Source organism: Epinephelus lanceolatus, chromosome 10 (genome assembly GCF_041903045.1).
Source record: "Epinephelus lanceolatus isolate andai-2023 chromosome 10, ASM4190304v1, whole genome shotgun sequence".
NCBI classification, from domain to species: Eukaryota; Metazoa; Chordata; class Actinopteri; order Perciformes; family Serranidae; genus Epinephelus; species Epinephelus lanceolatus.
The window spans coordinates 17,118,594-17,141,072 of NC_135743.1; the positions used below are offsets into that span (position 1 = coordinate 17,118,594).

Genomic DNA, 22,479 nt, shown 5'->3' on the forward strand with positions numbered 1-22,479 from the left:
AGTAATAACAGACTGCTATGGAAAGACTTTCATGATGCATGCTCTTCAAACAGCACTTGTCTTATCTCTCTCATCTACTTCCTGCCATGACACAACTCCACAGTAAGTGAAAAAAAAAACCAGGGAAACCACATCTGTGATTATGTCTGTGAAAATATAGAACTTTATTTAACAGTTTCCACTGACAAAGTCCTGTTTTAAAATAAATGTGGGGACAATTTACAGAACTGTGCTCAGCTGTCTGCCAGCTCGTCTGCATGATTCAACAGGAATTAAACATCTCAAATGCATTACACTGATTGTAATCACAGCTCCAAGCACTGATTTTAAATATAAACTTAATGGAACAACACAGGAAATTAAATTAGCCCTAAAGTTAATATCTTAACACAGCAACAACAACAAATAAACATTTTATTCTGGCGACACAAAGTGAGCGTATAGCAGACATCTCACACCCACAAAGTGACACAGTCAGGAAACGCAGCTGAAAAGCAGAAACTAACATAGTGAGTGTTGGTGATGTTCAGTGATGGCGTGCATCATCACGGCATCTCTGCAAACCATATTTTATCACCTTTTTACACATGCACGATCAGAATGCAACATCTAGGAACAGGATCTTGAGATTCAAACCCTCAGCAGACACAGTACTGGGTGTGGTGAAATACTACTACAACTGCTATCTGTATCAGTGCCAACAGAATACGTAGAGTGCTCTATTATAGTATGCATTTATTGCTGTTACTGTTAGCAAAAAGGCTCAGAACAGAACAAGTGAGAGTTTGAAAGAGTGGCCTCCCTCTCTGACTCATAAACCCTTAAACGCTGAAAAAAGGCTCACATGCAAACGCTGGGTTAAGGCACGAGGTACACATCACTTCTCTTAACGTCATGATGTCCAATTTAGCTGAATCACAAAAAAATTGAAGTCTAGAGAGAATTTTACTGCAGAGATTGCGCAAGTTTGGTGTCACTTTTCAACACGCTGAGCTCTTGCCGTCATTAACGCACTCTGTTGCATTGCTGAGCTGGTTCCCTGTCCATTGTGTCATTTTCAATTTTTGTCTTCCTGTTTCTGTCTTCCTCCTTTGATGGTCAACAAAGGAGGAATAGGAACTTTGTTATGTGATGTGCTGTAATGTCGCAGTCATGTTGGCACAGTGAGAGTGTTTTTCCACTGCACAGCATGGTGAGTTAAGAGACGTGTTGGAGGTGTAAACAGCTCACTGTGGCTGCTTCTGCTTGTAATACCTGTAATATTTAAAAGCAAATCGTGCCAAACGTGTCCACATGTCGCTACGTTGCCCTGTTAAGCTATGCTAGCTGCACTGCTTTGGTCCAGATTGAGATATTTCAGCAGCTACTGGATAGACTGTGATGTCATTTTAGACAATCATGGTCCTCAGGGTCACATTGTTTAATATGATTGGATTTTGGCTAAAGCAGTGGTTCCCAACTGGTCCAGCCATGGGGTCCAGATTTCTCCTTAGTCATTAGTTCAAGGTCCACACAGTTTAATATATTCAGCGTCATGCTTGCGTTTGGCCATGTTGTCCAGCTAGTTTGCTGTCTTTGTCCAGTGGCTGTCCGTTAGTCACTCACTCCACAGTAGGAAACAGCACTTCAAAATAAAAGCGCTATGCTGACAATCCACTGTACTTTAAATGAAATGTGTTTTTTCAAACTTGACACATTTGCGAGTCAATTGCAATCTAGTCTTGCTCACCAGACCTTTCTCAAGAAAAGAAAGGTCTGGCTGGGCCAACTCTCACTTTGAGATTGGAGGAAAAAACGCCCCGGCTGCTTGTATTTCTTTCAACCAATCACAATCGTTCTGGACAGTGCCACAGCAACGGTGCGCTTGCAAAAATATTGCCGTGGGGAAACAGGTTTTGGTGTAACACGCCCACAAAAATATTGCCTACAGGACGCGAACCATGGCAGAAAAATGGCTACATCCCCGCAAGATCAAACACCGCAAAAGTTAGTAAAAGGACGTGTTAAACGGTTGAAAACTGCTACACAACCAGAGGTGGTAGGGCGGGACTTCAGCGGGTGGCTCATTCCGGCCAATGAGAGGCTGATCTATGCAGCGAACTTCCACCCACTCAGACTAATTGCGATCCATTCAGAATGGACCCGTGACCTACTTTTGGAGCGCGACCCACCAGTTGGGAACCACTGGGCTAAAGGATTGGCTCAAATCTTGAAAGTGAGTTGCTTAAAAGGAAAAAGGATTGTGAAATCAGATTAGATCACGTAATCCAGTTGAGGTTTTGATCTGGATCAAACCGTTAGAAAGTGTTAAAAACTTTAAGTAATTAAGTTATCAAGTACTTCCTTCCACTGATGTCAAGGATCACAATTAAAACAAATCAGATCAGGGCGTCTGCAGGTGCGTTTGGCCATGTCGTTGAGCTAGTTTGCTGTCTCTTTTCAGTAGCTGTCCATTAGTCCCTCACTCAACAGTGGGAAACGGCACATCAAAATCAAAGCTCTGTGAGTCACTTGCGGTCCGTTCAGAATGGACATACGACCCACCAGTTGGGAACCACTGGGCTAAAGGATTGGATAAAATCTTGAAAGTGAGTTGCTCAAAAGGAAAAAGGGCTCTGAAATCAGATTAGATCATGTAATCCAGTCTTGGTTTTGATCTGGATCAAACCTTCAGTAAGTGTTATTCAAAACCTTTTACTAGGATTGGTGTACCTTTTGATTTAAAGAAAAACAGGATTATCCAGATCCCAGCGGAGGCGTGGATTCAGCGTGGCTTTCAGGAACAAAATGTGATAAAACTTTTAAACTGGTCAAATAAACACACATCTATATTTTGCAGTTGATATGCTTAAAGGTCCAGTGTGTAGGATATAGGGGGATATATTGGCAGAAATTAAATATATTAGTCATAGCTATGTTTTCATTAGTGTATAATCACCTGAAACTAAGAATTGCTCTCTTTATGTTACCTTAGAATAAACCTAGATATATCTCGATGTTGAGCACATCCTCTTCCACAGAGTCCACTATGTTGTCCTACAGTAGCCCAGAAAGGACAAATTGGATGCTAGCTTTAGATAGGGCCATTTATATTTTGACATGATGGGGATTGTAAACATTATACCTGCAAAACACAGGCCCCCAGGAGAGCAGCTCAGCCTTGCTTCCAATGTTTCTGTGTGTCTACTCATAGTGAAAAAATCCCACAGCGCCCAAAAAGCATTTTCCCCGTGGAAAAGAGACATCTGTTAAATGTTGACAGGACACCTCGAACTGAAAACAAGGTTATTAATGGCACTTTCTTTTATGAATTTTTGATCCGTGGAGGTTTTCCCTTTGTAAATCTTTCCTAAGCTGAGAAAAGCGAGTTAAAAATCTGTGACGTCATCACAGTGTAAAGTCTTTGAGCTGATCAGGAACTTGCGGCTGGGTCCAGTGGGAGAAACACTACTGCACATATATCCTTAGGTAATCCTGTATGGCTAGAAACTTTTTTGGCATATGTGCCAGGCGAGCAGTCCCACTGGACTGACTAGGTGCCATCGTGGGGTCATCTAGTTGTTGTTACACATCTATGGCTAAACACCAGCATCATAGCATCGTCACTTTAAGCATGTTTGCGTGTTAACGTGAGCATTTAGCTGAAGAACAGCCTTACAGAGCCACTGGGCTGGTTGCAGACTCTTAACACTATATATTAAATTATTAAATTTCCTTTTTATACTGTATTTTATCAGCTGCTGTGAGGCTGTAATAGAAACATGGGCCCATGGAGAAAACCCTTTATGAGAGCAGGATAGACGGCCTGGAGGAGCCACAGAGGTTAGGTTTTATTTTAGAAGCAGCTGATGTACTGATTTCACTAAATGATACCAAAATGATGGTAAATGAAACTTTCATACAGCAGCTGAAGAGTGCAAGTTGTACAAGGAAGAAAACGTCATCATCATTTTAGCTTACATTTCATCTCATTTATACTCCTGGCGCAAAACTACAACCTCAGAGTACGTGACATCATCCGCTGTGTGTTTTTCACTGGGTGGAGGTTTAGCTTCTCTGGATGATTTGAGCTTGACGTCAGAGTAGACCACATCCTATGAGTGATGGAGAGACAGAGTTAAGATGGAGAGTTAACTGCTCAGTGCTTTGGTGAAACAAGAGCACAATTAGACTGAAACTTCCTGCAGCTTAAATTCCGAGATGTGGCTTCAGACCAGCTCACCTCGTCTCGTCGAAGAACAGATGGCCTGGCCACATCCATCGTTGGACTTGTATCTGAAAGACAGACACGCTTCAGACACGGGAACTGAAACAAACAAATCGGTTGCTGTGTAGAAATAGAGTGAAGAGTGCTTGTGTTCTCACCAATGTAGACGCGGTGTCTGACTGTAGGATCACGTCTGAGTGAAGGAATCAAAAGTTCTGTGATCAGATTTTCTGCATGTGATTGAGCTGATTTGACTTTTGTTCTACAGGAATCTTTCTAATCCTATAAACCTTTCTGTATAAACTTATATATCCCTTCTGGACAGCACAAAAAAGGTTTACACAAAAAGAAGGATGCTCAGAGTACAAAACATATTTTTGAGAAGTGAATAGAAACAGTAACAAATGTTTCTGTCTTTGACTTTCGTCAGTTCCCTCAAGGACTGAAATGTTTGCTGCTGTTTCTATTCACTATTTATTATTATTTTTATTTTTATTTATTTTTATTATTATTATTTTTTGCACTTTGAGCACACTTCTTTTTGTTCATGAATGTCTTAAATAAATTGACCTTTTTTTTGCCTTGATCTCAGCTTGTGAACCTTATGTGTGTCTGTCCAGCCTGGTTTCATTGGTGTGCAGGTGTCCATGTACCAACGCACCCAAGATAAACTTTTTGTTGTCCTAAGTAGGTGCAGTTTCACAGCAGCCCAAAGATATGCTTAACAAATTAATAGACTTGCACCGATTACAATTTTTTGGGCCAATAACGATTTCCAATTTGCAGTGTTTGGATGGCCGATTCCGATTTAATTTTTTTCAAACCACTTTACAGCACACAAGATATTGCAATATTTTCTATCTTTGCTTTATTAGAACATTTTAACCAAGATACAACCAGCTTTTCAATAATCATCTCAAACAAACAAACAAAAACAGTGACATGTTTCTTAACTTGTTGGGGGGGGGGGGGGGGGTTAGGCAAAGGACAAATCCCCCTCAGTGTTTAGCACATATGCATTTGTGCCCCAAAATGAAAACATGAAAGTATCAGACAAAATCAAGACATTTACACCATAAATTGAGGCAGAAAATACACAAATTGGTGCATATAAATTCACCAGAATGCATAAAATTGAAAGTGTTTGATGACCTCCAAGCCTCCTGTTTCATACGTGTCCCTCCCAACCAAACCTACTGTACGCCCTTGCAGCTCAGTAAAGGCAGTAAATCCTGAGAATGACTAAAACATGCAGTACATCCCAGAAATTCAAAGTAATAGCAAAAAATGTATCATGCAAAGAGAGCATAATGCCTGTCTGACAATAAATAGAAAAGTACACACTGCATACACATGCAGGGCTCATCATGGCCATGCATGCATAAAACTCTGCATTGTGCAGTTTGTTGTTTTTTTTCCTGTAATTACACTTAGCTGTATATGTAAATATCAAAGACCAGATAGATAAGATAGATAAGAAGTCACACATTTACAGTAATACCATTACATAACCATCAATGTAAACAAAGTATGTAGTTATTGTTAGAAATATGTGGCAAGTGTGTGGGTTTCATTTCCACATTGTGAGGGACCATATGAAATGCGGGGTTTAGGGGTCATCCACCAGAGAAGTTTGAGCATCAAACACTTTATTTCCTGCATCAAGCTGAATTTTATACACCAGTGTGCGCATTTTCTGCATCAATTTACTGTATAATGTAAATGTCCTTAATTTTGTCAAAATAAAAATCCTGTGCTACTTTAATGATTAATGTTTTTATTGGAGGGACAAATGCACATGTTCTAAATATTGAGGGGGACATGTCCCCTGCTTACCCCCCAAAATCTACGCCTGTGGATAATGACATATCTGTGACAGCTGACGAAATAAGCAGGGCTCAACAATAAGTTTTTCCCCATTGTCAAGGGCAGGTAAAATGCCACATCATGTCAGTTGCTAATCTAATCACTCACCTCTCTGATTGAGTAAGTGTTAAAAAATAATTAAACACATTGTTTTTTCAAGAGCTGATGATGGAAATGGCTAGAGTGAGGGTTCAGAGTTGCACATGTGCAGTACTGATCAGGCACTCATGAGAAAATGGCAGCAGGTCAAGACAAAGTTTATGAGCTGAAGTACAAGCGAGCATTTGAATTATCCTGGAAACACTCTCAGTTTAGCTGTGGTTTAGTTGGGTGGGGTTAGAAGATGTGGGCGAAAGATTAAACATGACAGTTGACTTTAGTATTTGTTGTTATTTGATAACCACTAATAATTAAAAGGCAAGTAAAAATTGATTTTGGGCAAGTTGATTTCTGACCCACTTGCTCAACTAGGGGAAAAAAAAAACATTAATGTTGAACCCTGGAGGGCGTCTTTGTCAGGGGAAGAGGTTTCCTTTCTACATTTAATACACATCAAACACACACACCTTTTGATGAAGCGGAGGTAAAGTGCGGCTGCCACGACGACTAACAGCAACAGGACAGCAATCACAATACCAGAAACCGCCCCTGATGATAACTGCATCTGTTCTGGGAGAAGAAACGTGACTGTGATTATTTATCATTAATAACTGCTGTATAAATGTTGAGTGACGTACAAGGTACACAGCAGCTGTGTCAAATGATCCCTCTTATGTTCTAAGAGAATCAAAGCCATGTTTTCCCCACTGATGAGTAGGGCTGGGTGATCTGTCCTGAAAATTATATTGCGATATTTTTAGGCTGTATCTCGATACACGATATATATCTCGTTTTTTTTTTTAAATCTCCTCAAAGGCACTTCATTAATGCCAGGACTGGGAGACATAATCGAACACAATGTTTCTGAACAAATACCCTCTCTGATGCAGAACATTGAAGGGATGACTGTTGTTTTTTGTTTTTTTGTTGTTCTTTTTTCCTCAGAAAATATTAACACAATGAGATTTTTGATCAATAATCATAAATAATGGATTAATGTGAATTTATAACGTTGATCTGTCCTATTGCATGTCTGTCCATCCTGGAAGAGGGATGCCTCCTCCTTTGCTCTTCCTGAGGTTTCTACCTTTTTTTTTTTTTATGTTTTTTTTGGGGAGTTTTTCCTTATCAGCAGTGAGGGTCCAAGGGCAGAGGGATGTTGTGTGCTGTAAACCCCTCCGAGGCAAATTGTGATTCACGATATCGGGCATTATGAATAAAACTTAATATAATTAATCCGGATATAACGACTAAGTGGATTAAGGCAAGCATTAAAATAAATAAACAGTCTGGTAATTTGATAAATTTCCATAATTTTACTCTAATTAAATGAGGGGAAAAAACACCATTTCTGCCACATCACGGTACAACGATGTCCAAAATCTAAGACACATTGTCTTGTATCTCGATACCGATATAGCATCTCCATATTGCCCAGCCCCACTGACAAGTAATGTACAGTCAGGTTAAAATAATCTACTGTCAAAGCTGAAATAAAATATTAGGTTCAAGTTATTAGTTTGGGATCATGCTGATTTTGAACATTATTTATCGTTTGTGTCAACATGCTTTTCATACTCACCTTGAACATCAAGGTTGGTGGTTCCTTCAAATGAACCACTGGGAAAAGTTGTAATGCTGCAGGTGTACGACCCTGCATCACTCATTTCTACATCTCCGATGATCAAAGATTGTTCTTCAAGCTCCACTCTGCCCTTCAGAGACGTATTGTGAACACTGGTTCCAAAGTTAAGATTGAAAACAATAAGGATGATTTTCTCTCCTTCTGGTGGCTTGAGCTCCCACTGAACCTGAGTAATACTAGCGTCTTTTGGTCCCTGGATGAATGTGCATGGCAGGGTGACATCATGCCCCAGGTATCCCGTCACTGTGGACGAGACTTTGACTTCTTGTGCCTCAAGAACTGTCAAAAAAAGATGCCATGTTGTTGATCTCTGGCAGTACTCTTTGTGTCCTCACATTTAATTCACCCTTTTCCAATCACACATCATGGCCTCAACAGCATTTAACAAACAAACTTATCTTATCAGATCTCTGAGCATTGAGAAGCTGGGCGCCATTTATAGATCGTAGGCTGCAGAACATGTTTTACTGGGTTAATGGGGAAGTTTCACAGCTGAGTCTCTCAATCAACATTTTCTTATTTCTATATACTCTACTACATAACATCAGCCTTTCAAAAGTAGAAAACATTTTGTCTTACCTGGGAGTAATGTGATGTAAATCAGCTCCAGCAGTATGAGAGGTGACTTGCTGCAAGGTTTCATTGTTTTATAACTGCAGGCAAAATAACAGAAACACATTACAACACAACACAATAGGGCGTATATGGATTAATGCACCAGCATTTTGGGAGGCTACTGTGGTCCATTACTAACACAAAGTGAGCTGGGTGAAGTTAAAGTAGCGTCATCATGAGTCAGCTGTTGAAAAATGACTTGCTTTAGTCGCTTTAGGTCAACAAATTAAAGGAACTTACAGTTACAGAGAGGCAGATCCGTCAGTGTTCAGTCTCTGCTGCTTCAGTCGGATACACTGCAGAAACATTAAGTGTGGCAACAGGTGAGAAGTCTAAAAATGATGGCGACATGAGGCAGACAGAAAAATGAGCATTTGCAAAGAGGAAGGTAAAGTCTGAACCGAGGCCACTAAACCTCAACACTGATCCAAGTTCAGCTATAAATAAAAAGTGCAGTTAAGTGTGAGTAACCAGTGTTTGTCCACTCCCTGTAGAGTCCCCACGCTTCATATATCAAACACCCAAAGTTATCAACAGCTTATTGAAGTGTGTGCACACCTGTCTTATTATATTATATTATAAAAACAACTTACCAAAGAAAAAAATGAAGAAGAGGATACAGACATGACCGCGGCAGGAAGCATTTTCCCTTCTCTCAGCACTTTGCCCTGCAATAAAAACACAACAACTCCACAGGCTGGTGGTTTCTCTTCTGACTGCAATCAGCAGGCAGCATGATTTCCGACTGCTTGTTTATTCCCCTTGTTGTCGGTCCGTGAAGCATCCACCAGTAGAACAGCGACCTCGTGTGGTCAGGTGACGACAATGACACCCAGAGAAACACGTGATTTATCTCATTTTATTTTATTTTATTTGGGGTTTTTGTTTTGTTGTGTTTACATTTGTTAATTTTATGTTATTTTATTTATTTTGTTTTATTTTGTCTTATTTTATTTATTTTATTTTTTATTTTATTATGTTTTATTTCTTTTTGTTTGTTATTTATTTATTGAGGAAGTAGAAAGAGAGTTTGCTGTTTGAACAAAGTATTTTCTTGATAAGTAAGAATGAGTTGTGATTTGTGGATATGTCAACATCAGCAGCTTTGCATTATCGCAGGCTGATTTAAAAGTACCAGACGTCCTGATTGTGTGAAATTCTGATATTATCCCTTGTACTGTCAGCCAGAAAGCAAATACCTTATTTTGTTTTATGCCATTTTATTTTATGTGCATTATTAATAATTAGTAATGTTTGTTTGATATTTTGTTTGTACATGTAATTATATTTTGTAAACGTAGCATTTGCACAGAAAGTTGTGCTGTGTTGTTAATGGGTGTGCAGTGAGATGTCAGATTTGTGGTAATGCTTTTGTTTCCCTTTTTTATAAAGGAGGAAACTGTCGAGACTGTTGGACGGGGCTTTAGTTCTCTCTTCATATCAGCACCTTTTTAATGTGAGAATTTGTGTGTCAGAGAACTAAAAGAGAAAGACAGGAGAATATAAATGTGAATAGAATTGTAACTTTCCCCCCATGTGCCAAGTGTGTAGGAGAACTACAGTGGCCAAGGCAAAGAGACCTGGATATAGCGTTGGATGAAAGATGTTCAGTGGCACATGAAGCCAAAAACATGCAACTGCTGCGTATAAAGTAACCTGGATGATCAGTGTTGCTTCTGCGTCATTGGGCCCATAGGGCAAGCGCACTAGAAACTTCCACCAGCCTAACCAGCTAACTTGACTGGGGATAAAGTGATCTAATCTCGCAGCTCTTACAGACTTTCCAAATGTTATTGGACCAAATGGATCAAATCCTGATAGTGAAACAAGTCATGTTGTAGGATTGTGGCGCTAAAAAAATGTATCCAGTGATTTACAGACGTCTCTTTCCAACTCTGTAACTCTATGGGAAAAAGTCTTTTCACCCCAATTGCATCATGTGACAGACAGCAATTTTGCTGTTTGGCCACTACAAAATTTGGCTTCAAAGCTTGACGCACTTCCTGGAGGCCTACCCTATTGAGAGCCAGTGTTTGGTTTGTCTGTTCTGCACTCTGTATAAAGACATACAGTAAACAGCTCATTCTAAGGTAACAAAAAACCCAACGGTGTCTTATTTTATGTTGATTATAAACTAATGAAAACATGATTATTAATGGAATATATAACTTCTGCCAATAGATGTTCCTAAATCCTACACACTGGGCCTTTAAATGGGAAATTACACATCTGCAAATTTGTGTTTTTCCAAATTATTGTTGATAAGGTCTTGAAAATTGTGATAACTGTTCACATGATCATTTTCGTTGCTTTTAGTCCTGTGGCTTGTTGGTTTATTGGTGACCTTGTTCTTTTACTGATGCTTCTGTTGATGAATCCATGTGTGCAAAGAGTTTTACAGTTAAATCATGAAAATTAAATTGATATAAAGTAAAAAGTTTTGATAGCAAGACATGAGAAAAAGGATGGTCATGAACTTTGACACTATTTATAGCATGACAGCAGATCTACAAAGAGCGCTATCATCAAAAGAGGAACCTTGTTATGGCAAGATCCTATTTACTTAGTAACTTTATTTATATTGCACCTTTAAAAACAGTTTACAAAGTGCTTTGACAGACAAAGCAAAAGCAAAGGCAGATATACAGAAGGCAACAGAAAGCCAGACAATCCTACCAAACATAAGAGAGAGAAAATTAAAAATGCAAAAATGGGTAATTCAAAATGTCAATAAATACAAATACAAAAAGGCAATAAAAACACAAAATAAAAAGACAACATTAGATAAAAGGAAGTCTATAAAGATGTGTTTTAAGAAATGATATAAAAGAAGTCACTGATTCTGCAAACCTTACCAACTCAGGAGGTCATTCGAAAGCCGAGGGGCCCTGATGGTCATGAATGGATTACTGAGCGGGCCAACCAAGCACAGGCCTGTGGCCCAGAGTGTCAAGGGCCCTCCTGGCCTTCATCTGCAAAATGTCAGTCAAATTACTGACCCGGAAGAGACACAAAACGACTACAGAGATGCAAAGGAACTGCAAAAAGCCTCAAAGTAACTACGAAAACATGCAAACCAACCACACAGAGACAGAAAAACAAATACTAAAACAGGCAAAACAACCCGAAAGACACACAATGTGACAAAGAGATACAAAGAAACTGCAAAGAGACACAAAATAACTATTAAAACAGCCAAAAACCAGAAAGAGACACAAAAGAACCAAAAAAAGACACAAAATTACCTCAAGGAGACAAAAACAAGTGAAGGACGATACAAAACAACAACAAAAAAAGGCAAACCCATCACAAAGTCTGAGTCTTGCTCCGCTATAGAAAAGGTGATGGGGCCTGCATGTCTGTGCCCAGGGGCCCATAGTTTCATAATCCGCCCATGGTGAAGGCAAAAACAAGTTCACCTTTAGATTTAAGCCTCGACTCTGGAACAGCCAGAGGAGCTGCACTGGAAGATTTAAGGCTGCGAACTGGCTCATATGGGGTTCAGCATTTGTGCTTTATGGCTGCGGGCCAGGTCCAGACGAGCTTAAAGGTGATCTGTAAAGTCTTAAAATCAATTCTAAAACGAACAGGAAGTCAGTGTGGAGTAGCCAGGACTGGGGTGATGTGATGTCATCTGTTAAAACCAGTGAGAGGCCTTCCTGCTGGACTCTGAGCTGTAGTCGGAGCGATAGAGTGACATTTGGTTGACGCCAGAAAGGAGGGAGTTAAGACAGTTCTTGAATGCAGGACGCAGGACTGGACAACTTTTTGATATGTGGTTGGAAGCTTAGATCGGAATCAGATAATACTCCCACAGCTTTGGCAGCAGGCTTCAGATTAGCAGACGAGGGATCAAGGTCACTCTCAGTGGGGCTGATCGGTTTTGGTGGAGTGAACAAAATACCTGCTCTCAATAGTTCTTTAAGTTGAGGCAAAATATTTGACAAAGACATGTTGAGGGGATAAAAAAGCATTTTGTTCAGTTTAACCCTCTTCTGGAAACAATAGAAAGCAACTTTTCTTGCTTTAGTTGTCAATCTTGTGAAGAATTAATTTACGGGGCTGGGGCTCAGAAAGTAGAGCAGGTCGTCCACTTATCCAAAGATCAGGAGTTTGATCCTCAGCTCCTCCAGTCCACATGTCTAAGGATTCCTGAGCAAGATACTGAACCCCAAATCGTTCCCAATGTTCCATCGGTGTGAGTGTGTTAAAAACTGAGTAGCAGGTGGCACCTGGTATGGTAGCCTTGGCCATCAGCGTATGAATGAGTGTAGAACGGTGCTATATAAGAGCAGGTCCATTTACCATTTGATTTAGTATTTTATGTTACATTAGGCATTCAGTTTATGTGATATAAAACTCACCACTGGTAAATTGTGATGAAATAGAGACCCAACACCATGACTAAAGTGATGGCAACAACGTCTCCCTGGAGACACACACAGGACATTTTCATTTGAACATCAAATATTCAATCTGCTATGATCATCAGTCCCCGCCATCTTCTCTCATTCTGTTTGAGAACTGTTGTTTGCCTGTGCAGCCACATAAACCACCACCTTATATTAATTCCAGTGACTGATCAGTAATGTGTTGTGTAATATCTGATGTCCTCTTTAATTCTGTGAACTTTGTCCAGATATCACCACCTCATGTACTCAGTCTGTCGGTCAAAGGTCCAGCCCGCCTCGCTCGACAGTTTCGTTTAAGATGCTGGATGATAACAGCGTGAGGAAACAAAAGAGCACAAAGCAGAACACTGCATTCATTTTATAGCCTCGCACCAGCGACCTTGTGTCACGTCTCCTGATAGAAGCTGCATCTCAGAGGAGTGATGTATGATTATCTCCACCAATCAGAGACCCTGGCTAAATTAGCCCCAGGTGTCTGCCAAGGTAATCAGGTCAGGGATGCAAAGCTTCGCCTGTTTCAGTTGGTCGAGCTCAGCTTGTTGCCTGCGTGTAAATTACTGGTTTTACTGTGCAAGACAGGAATAACAACTGCGACTGGCACAGCTCTGCATCCTCAGTTACATTCTTCAAGGTCAAAGCACACACAGTTTTCTCATAGTGGTGCACTGAACACTGTGAATGTGTTGGTACAGTATTAATAGCTAGAAAGGCTGCAGATGCAGTTCTGTGTCCTCATCAAGTCATTCTTAAGCAACACTAAAAACAAGGGTTTACATTTGAATTATCGCTTACTTTATTTTGATGTTTAAAGTAGATTGTGGCAATAATACATTTTACTTAAGGACATTGTTGGATGCAGGACTTTAACTTGCAGTGGAGTGTTTTGGCAGTGCAGTGTTATTACTTTTACTTAAAGGATCCTACAGGGTCAGTTCATTGAAATTGAAAGTACATATTTTCCTCTTATCTTTGGCTTTTTTATCAAGATTGTTTTGGTGTGAGTTTCCAAGTGGTGGAGAAATCAGCCATAGAGATGTCTGCCTTCTGTCTAATATAATGGAACTAGATAGCACTCAGCTTGTGGTGCTCAGAGTGCCAAAAATAGATTTGATAAACTCAACATCAGTGTCTCCTTCCAGAATTGTACCCTAACTTACTGAAGATAACTCACAGACCTTGTTGTGAGCAGTTTCATGTAGGAACTATTTTCTTTCTCCAAACTACACCTGCCAACTGTATCACTGTGCAGAAGGAAGCCTGCATCTACTGCTAGCTCACCTAGCACCACTTAGCTAGCTAACGTTATAGCTCAACTGAGGAGGACGCCATTAATGTTTACATCTCTCGCTGTCACAAGCTCGAACCTCATGTCAGTGCGAGGCCGTAGGTTGCATTTCAACATTGGGGGGGGGGGGGGGGGGCATGAAACAGAGGGTTCAGGAGAAATATCTGAGTCTCAAACACTTTTTTTTATACAACAATTAGTGTCTTTTTTTGTCAGTTTATGCCTTTAATGTCTTTAATTTGATCTAAATAAAAGTACTCTGCTATTGCAATGTTTTTATTGGGGAGGACAAATGGACATGTTCTAAATATTGACGGGAACATGTCCCCTGCATCCTCCCCGAAATCTACACCTATGCATCAATGAGTAGATGCACGCTTCCTCCTGTGCAGTGATATGGTTGGTGGGTGTAGAAAGACAATAGTTCCTACATGAAAATGTTCACAACAAGGTCTGTGGATTATCTTGAGGAACCACATCATAATTTCTGTAAAGAGACATTGCTGTTGAGTTGTATTTTCTTTTTTTTGACACGTTGAGCTCCACAAGCTGAGTGCCATCTAGTTCCATTATATTCAAGAGAAGGCAGACATCTCTACAGCTGATATCTCCAACACTCAGCATCTCACACCAAAACAATCTAGGCTGAGAAGCAGCACTCTAGGTAAGAGGAAAATATGTATTTTTTGATTTGTCGCTTTAATACTTTTTCCGTCACTGATGATCCATGTAACACTCGACACCACAGCTTCATTCACAGGACTGGACATGAGACTTGAAGTGTAGGCTGCAGTTAACATGTAGAAACAATGACAGGATCAGTTACCCAAATAATTCTGTTAAAAAGACTCCGTAAAAGAAGAATAAAAGCAGATTTTCTCAATTAAAAGGCAGTAAATTTATTCCATGCTGTAAACATGAATGATATTTTGGCACAAACTAGACTAAACATTTGTCGCATCTTGTAAATCTATCCCGCCATTTTTCAGCCACATTATCACAGTACCTGCAAATTTAATATTTTTATTCACAGATAATTTTGAATAATACAAGTTGCACTATGTACAGTTAGACATACCAGGAAAAAACTGAATGACATGGAACAATCATGCTTATATATTATCACCCACATAATTTTAAATACACAAACCCTGATGTAATTATATCAAACTCCATCAAGAGTTGCTCATTCAGTCTGATTGTTTGATGAATCAGGAGAGGTGTGGTCTGTGGAAACTCTTCAGCGTGTCATACGCAGTGACTGGGGCTGTAATAAAACTGGGTCAGGGTTAGGATCACGAGGTTTGTAACTGTGAAGCAAAACTGCTGAACCTTTTGTCACCCAGAAAGGGGAATTTCACACAACAGCTTCTGTATATATTAAAAAAGGTCACAAAGTATTTCTAAAAATATGTTTGCTGCCTGTAAAAAAAGTGTTCATTTTCTTCCATAACAAAAGTTTCATTAACTGTAACCCTCTGTGTGTTTTTATATAAAACAGGTGAATATTTCTGCAGTATAAATGACTATGTAAAAAGCATTTATGTTACTATTATTTGTGAAACCACATGTGAACACACAGGTGTTTATTTGCACTCATACATCTCCAAAAGAGTATTTAATTAACATGAGAGAGAAATCTTTTTTCCAGGGTGAGAGTTTCCTCTTTGAGCTTGAGCACCAAAGTCTCTAAAGAAATAAAATATATACTATGTAAGTTAACATGACAGTAAGATAGATTACAGGTGTTTAAATATGACAGATAGATCATGAATATTAATCTCACCTGCCTCTTCCTCTCACAGTAACCCTCTCAGAGTCAGCGCACTGAGCAGCAGCAGTGAAAACGACCAGCAGGGAGCAGTGCAGGATGCTTCATGACAACAACAAACAACAATGATCACCCCTTGAAAATTGGCATCTGGGATTAACATGTAAGTAACTCTGACACAAAGTGCAATCTCACCTCTCAGATTCAGAACTGTGGAGTTTTCCAGCATGGTCACCATGTTTCTGGCAGTGCAGGTGTAATTGCCAATGCTCTCTGTCCCCAGCCTCTCTATGACAAACATGGAGGTGTTAACATGTGTCTCATTGCTGTTGAACGTCCAGCTGAAGTTTGCTGGAGGGACAGAGTCTGCTGTGCACTGTAGGGTGACTCTGCGGCCGGGTGCTGCTGCTGATGGTCCAGTAATTGATATGTTATGTGGTCCAACTGAAAGAAAAGAAATACAGGAAGTATTCAGATCCTTTGCTTAAGTCCACATACACCACACATAGGAATACCACACTGTGAATGCATCCCATCGCAAGTAAATTCATCAGGAAAATGTACTTAAAGTATTAAAAGTGAAAGAAAAATGTCCCCTGTGACCATTATATTATTATATATTATATCATAAGAATAATTACTCATGCAGTAATGTAAAAGCAGGATTGTTATTTTAAGGCAATTTATAATCATTTTCATTATTGATTAATCTGCTGATTAGTTTCTCGATTTATCCATTTTTAGTTCATATTAAAATTTATAAAATCATAAAAAATGCTCATCACATCACTCAAAGCTAAAAGCAACACATTCACGTGCTTTTTTTTTATCCAGCCATTAGTACACAATTTAAAACTATTACAGATAAATTAGAAATATTAAAATAATTTCAAGGAAAAGCAACAAATACGCTGTAATCTTAAAATGTTTGGCTTTCTTGCATTAAAAATAACTACAGAATTATCAAAATAATTGCCAAATTTTCTGTCACTCAGTTGTTCCAGCTACACTCCTCATATGTTTTGTATGGAAACATCGTTATTGATAAAGTAACTGGTTACTAAAGCTGTCAGATAAATGCAGTGAATTAAAAGTACAGAATTTCCCTCTCACTTGAAGTATTTTCAAAATAAATATTAAAGTAGAAGTACCTCAAATTTGTACTTAAAGCAGCTACTAGGAGTTTTAAGTTGGTTATGAGAAAGTGTCAATTTAATGCTGATACCTTTATATGACCTACTGTATGTGAGCAATCAAGAGAGCAACAATGAGAACAGTGTCTATTTCTATAAAGTTATTCTTAATGCCTTTTTCCCCCATTAAAGGGTTTTTTGGGGAGTTTTTCTTTATCTGTTGTGAGGGTTCAAGGGCAGAGGGACGAAACTGTGATGTGTGATATTGTGCTTTATGAATAAAATTGACTTGAATTGAATGCCTGCCCCTGAGTCAGATTCCCTACCAAGTCCGTCAAGACAATGAAGCTCATTGAAACACTACCACTTTTGTCCACAGGAGGCTGCCAAAATCAACACAAAATAATTTCCTTACAGTTGCTTCAAAGCTCCAAAATGACTTTTTGTTGTAATTGCTGAAACTGTCACTATATTCTGAAAGACGTACATTAAGCAGTCTGTGGAATATATCATGTCCCTCCTCATCTTCCTAAAGCATCTAATGGCTTTTGCTTGAATCTACTGCAGAGCTGAGGAGTCTCTAACGCAGCTGTCAATCATGGCTCATGACCTGCACTCAAACTGGCAGCATGTCCAAACATGGCTGGATCACAAACATTCTCATTTTACAGCTAAACAGTACACTAAAATATGTTTCTGAAAACATCCTGATGCAATAACATAGTCTTGATTCATATTTGATCAGTGCTTTCTAGTTTAACAGTTTGGCAGCAATTCTTGAGCAGTGACTGACCGCTGCGATAGACTCCTCAGTTTTGATTGGTTGTTTTCATCTGTCTTATTTAGTCTTTATATGTATATCTATATATACATCAGTGCAGTGCTTAGCTCTTATCTGTACTTACTTAAATGTACATAGTTACATTCCACCACTGACTATGCTGCGTTAGAGCTGTAAACTTCAGACCTGTCCCTAAAAAACTACAATAACTGATAAGAATTAAGAGCTAATACCCAAATATTTCAACAAATACACTCAGTTTTCATCTTGACATGAGTCTTCATTGTCTATTTCTTTCTAGAAATAGTCACTGGGAGCCAACTGTACAGTGAGTGAGCAGTACTCACAGTTGACAGTGAGATCGTGGGTCGCGGTCATGGTGCTGACTGGGTTGCTGAGTCGACACTGGTAGGTGCCGTGGTTGGAGCTGTGAACAGGCTGCATGAAGACCGTCCTGTTGTCCATGGAGAAGCTGACTCTGTCATTCGGATAAAGCGGCCGGCCATCCTTCGTCCACACTCTGGTGCTGATGGAACCGGAGGCCTCGCAGCTCAGGTTGGTGGAGCTTCTGTCTTCTATCAAGATGGCTGCAGGGCTGCGGATGGTGGCTCCAGTTATTAGTGCTGGCAGAACATAAAGAGAGTCAGTACAAAGAAATTGGTTAAAAAAATGATTTGAACTTGGCATAAACATTCTGATGTCACATCATGCACATTTATTTATTAATTTATTTAGTTATTTTATTTAATTATTCACAAATAATTCATCCATTCAAGCTATTTCAAAGTTGTAAGTCTAACAAATGGGGGAAAAATTTGTGTTGTTTATTTTCAGTTGTATTATAATATTCGTCGTATAGCAACTTTACAGTTCTAAAATTTCAAACTATTTTATTTAATATTTTACCAATCTAACATTTCGTTTTCTCAAACTTGTAATTTTCAAACACGTCTTAAAGGTCCAGTGTGTAGGATTTACAGGAATATATTGGCAGAAATTAAATATAATATAATAAGTATGTCTTCTTTAGTGTGTAATTGCCTGAAAATAAGAATTGTTGTGTTTTAGTTACCTTAAAATGACCTGTTTATATCTACAGTAGCCCCGAAAGGACAAACAACAAACACTATGCAAGTTTTTTGTGTCCGCCGCCGTAGTTAGCAGCCCCTCTGCAACAAGCAGCATTGCAAAACTGCTTTATTCAATATTTTTACACAGTTAAAGTCCAGTTTTTTTTCTTTAAAACCTCCTCCACGTCTGGATCTCAAATTATCAGAGGAAAAGGGTGAACACACATTAGCAGGTGCTGGGCTAGCAACCCGTCTGCAATGAGCCAAACAGCGTAGGAGAAACACTGATTTGTAACATGGAACTGCTTCATTCAGCGTTTTTACTGGTTTTAATAAACTGGTCTGTCTGTTTTGGAGAGGAGGAGACCTCTGCGGATAATTTGGCTCCTGATTAAAAAACCTCCTCAGCAATTAACACTGAAGGAAATATAATCAGGAGGAGTTTCAGCAGGTTCCAATCTGCAATCCTCACTGCTAGATTCCACTCAATCCTACACACTGCTCATTTTAGAGTGGTGACACTGCATTGTGTCAGTGAACATGACAAATAAAACCTATGACTCCATGAATCCTAGCAGGAACTTTTGTGCATATTCCCCAGCGATATCAAACTATGAACTCAAAAACTGCTCAGTTTTAAATAAAAGAAATGTAATGCAATGTCATGTTGAAAGAAAATTAAAATGAATGCAGGATTACTGCATTGGATTGAATTATATTAATATAGTATCCACCACAGAGACATCCACATAACAGATCTGAAGATATAAATTGAAATTAAGATTTCTGTACTAAAACACTGAACATCTATTAATCTTTTTATAAAAAAAAAAAAAAATCAGAGACAGCCCTTATTTTTAGAGGGATCGTCACCCTTTTCAAATGACATTAAGATATTTTCTTGTCAGTTATTGAAAAACCACTGCAACATTAAACCCACCATACACATCCAGTCTGGTCCTCCCCTGTTTCTGCAGCCCTCCGTCTGGTATGATGGTGACGGTGTACTCCCCGCTGTCCTCGGGCAGCAGGTTCCTGAGCTCTAGGGACCCCGTGGCTCGGTCCAGTGTGATCCTGTTGGCATGCCCGGGCTCGATGATGTCAGTGCTGGTGGAGGTGATGATGTTCACCCCTTTGAAGCTCCAGCTGACCGAGAGGAATGGACTCGCAGGAGGTCTGAGGGTGGTGGTGAACTTCACTGTGCCTGCCACAGCTCCACTCAGGGGTCCTGGAGGTAAGATGCCCTCACCTGCACACATAACTATTTATACAAAATGGAAAATTAAGAGCAGCTCTGTCATATCTTTGACCGTAATGGTGAGAAACATAATACATTTTGATTGTAATACAGCAAACTAAATTCATGATGTAGCAGATTTCCCATCAAAACATCATCTGGATTTAATCTACCTGATAAAACAAGCACCAAACAAGCAGCCGTCCTGAACATCCTGTTGTCCATGCTGAAACGTGTCCTCTGAAATAAAAAAATAACAGAGTCAGTGGTGCTCCTGCTCTTTTATCGTCCCACATCCACAGCATCACAGGACCAACTCCAGCCCCCCACTCAGTGATGAAAAGCACAAACACTGTTTACTACCACTGTGTAAATACACCAAGATGCCTGAGGGTATGTGTTCAGTCAGGAGCTACCTACGGAGGTGGGTCGATGGACTGAGTTGTTTTTTGCAGAGATGTCCTTTGATCAGACAAATAATGCTCAGCAGGGTTTAAATCTGTGTCCTGACTTTGTTTTTATTTCTGTCAAAAGAAGAAGAATCAGCAGCCACTAAACGCCTCATCAGATCTTATATCTGTACGCTAAACCTTGACATGATCTTGGTTATTGCACATCTTTAAAAAGGTTTGTAACCTTTACTGTGGAACACAATAAAGCGATGAGCAGCATTGGAAAAACACGAATATTTTTAATGTGACACTACTTTAGCCTCAAAAAGAAGAACACGTTGGAAAAGGTGGTCAAGTTGTGCTGCAAGATCACTGATCCATCCAGACGTCCCTCTCCCCAGCAACGCTCTCCAGCTCCTCCTGGGGGACCCCAAGGTGTTCCCAGGCCAGATAAGATATGTTATCCCTCCAGCTTGTTCTGGGTCTGCCACGGGGCCTCCTACCAGTGGGACGTGCCCGAAACACCTCCAGCGGGAGGCGCCCAGGACGCATCTTGATCCAAACCACCTCAACTGACCCCTTTCAACGCAAAGAAGCAATGGCTCTACTCCGGGCTCCCTCCTTATGTCCCAGCTCCTCACCCTATCTCTAAAGCTGAGCCCATCCACCCAATGGAGGAAGCTCATTTTAGCTACTTATATCCGCAATCTCCTTCTTTCCATCACTACCCAGAGTTCATGACCATAGGTGAGGGTTGGGACGTAGATGGACCAGTTTACAAAAACCACCAATCCATCTCATGCTCCATTCTACCCTCACTCGTGAACAAGATGACAGACAGATCACTGGTGTCACTCAAATGAAGTTGATTATAATTAATATCTCTTCAAACTTTAAATCAGCTGTGAAGATAAAAACATCCCAGAGCAGTGCAGCATTGCAGAGCGTTGCATCAGTCTGTTTGTCAGCTAGATATCTATAAATGATCCAAACTCTGCATTAGGACTCGAGCATTGACATTTTACAAGCGGGCCAAACCAGAATTTATAAAACAGGCATGAAAACACCATATTTTGACCTTCTTCACACTTTGTGCACATATTGTTTTGCTTTTTGGTAGATAATCAGAATTCAACCGCCACTTAAGTTCCTCAGTTTATGAGTCAACTAGAATATAAATGCATTAGGCCGTACTGAATGCATATGAGTGTGCAGCAGAGGCCTGAGTCATGGTGGTGGAGGCGTTTTGTGCATCACTTTTATGAGCTCTTCAGTGAGTGCTTTGGGGTCTCTTACAGGACGATGTTTGAGGAGCAGCAGTGAGGCGTAGCATTCCTGGGGGAGGTGGATCAAAGACGTCCAGATACTTAGCCTCCTTCAGACAACTTAACAAACACGTCTGTGACTTCAATGTCTGCAGATAGACTGAATTTTAAATTGGAGGGAAAAAAGGGGGTGGGGGTGGGGTTAATTCATATTGTGTCTCTCATTGTAAACAAATACTGTGACCTGACCATCAAACCAGCTGAAACAATGGGGTTTTCCCAACATGTCACACGTGTCTATAATTCCTGACATGTGAATGTGCAGAACAGGAGGTCAAACATCAGTCAGGGATGTGTCACACAGATGGGTCATTCCTGTTACACAACAACATTCCTGTCCCCATGAACTAATTCCTCATGTTTTCTGTAAATGTGTCTCATTTATAACAAATAACTTAAAGGGACAGTTCGATCCCCCAAATCAAAGGCACAAATTTTCCCCTCATCTTTAGTGCTGTTTATCACCGTAGATTTGTAGTTTTGGTGTGAGTAGCTAAGTGTTCATAAGTGCTATATCGTAGGCAACTGGACTTCCTTGCAAGGAAGTCCAGTTGCCTACGATATAGACTGAGAATCTTCACTGACTAGCTGAGTTTTGGATATATCAGCCTTAGAGATGTCTGTCTTTAGTGGAACTAGAT

At 39.8% G+C, this 22,479-nt stretch overlaps 1 protein-coding gene across 1 annotated transcript; it reads right to left on the reverse strand.

Moving 5' to 3' along the window:
- Positions 1-140: 140 nt before the first annotated feature.
- Positions 141-20,393, reverse strand: LOC117260292 (cell adhesion molecule CEACAM1-like). Its single transcript, XM_078171212.1, has 11 exons — positions 20,295-20,393; positions 19,825-20,145; positions 18,162-18,437; positions 16,096-16,344; positions 15,933-16,002; positions 8,397-8,470; positions 7,755-8,099; positions 6,640-6,742; positions 4,366-4,400; positions 4,223-4,275; positions 141-4,094 (listed from the first exon to the last, which is right to left on the reverse strand). Exons 1-11 carry the CDS (start codon positions 20,344-20,346, stop codon positions 3,969-3,971), a joined length of 1,704 nt encoding a protein of 567 aa, XP_078027338.1. The 5' UTR covers positions 20,347-20,393; the 3' UTR covers positions 141-3,968.
- Positions 20,394-22,479: the final 2,086 nt, after the last annotated feature.

Bases quoted from the DNA above. Each gene is read 5' to 3' on its own strand.
- LOC117260292 (XM_078171212.1), bottom strand. From the start codon at position 20,346: ATGGACAACAGGATGTTCAGGACGGCTGCTTGTTTGGTGCTTGTTTTA. The intron at 16,345-18,161 runs GTGAGTACTGCT...CTTTTCTTTCAG, and splicing joins CCACGATCTCACTGTCAACT to TTGGACCACATAACATATCA. The intron at 8,100-8,396 runs GTAAGACAAAAT...ATCTTTTTTTGA, and splicing joins TTACATCACATTACTCCCAG to CAGTTCTTGAGGCACAAGAA.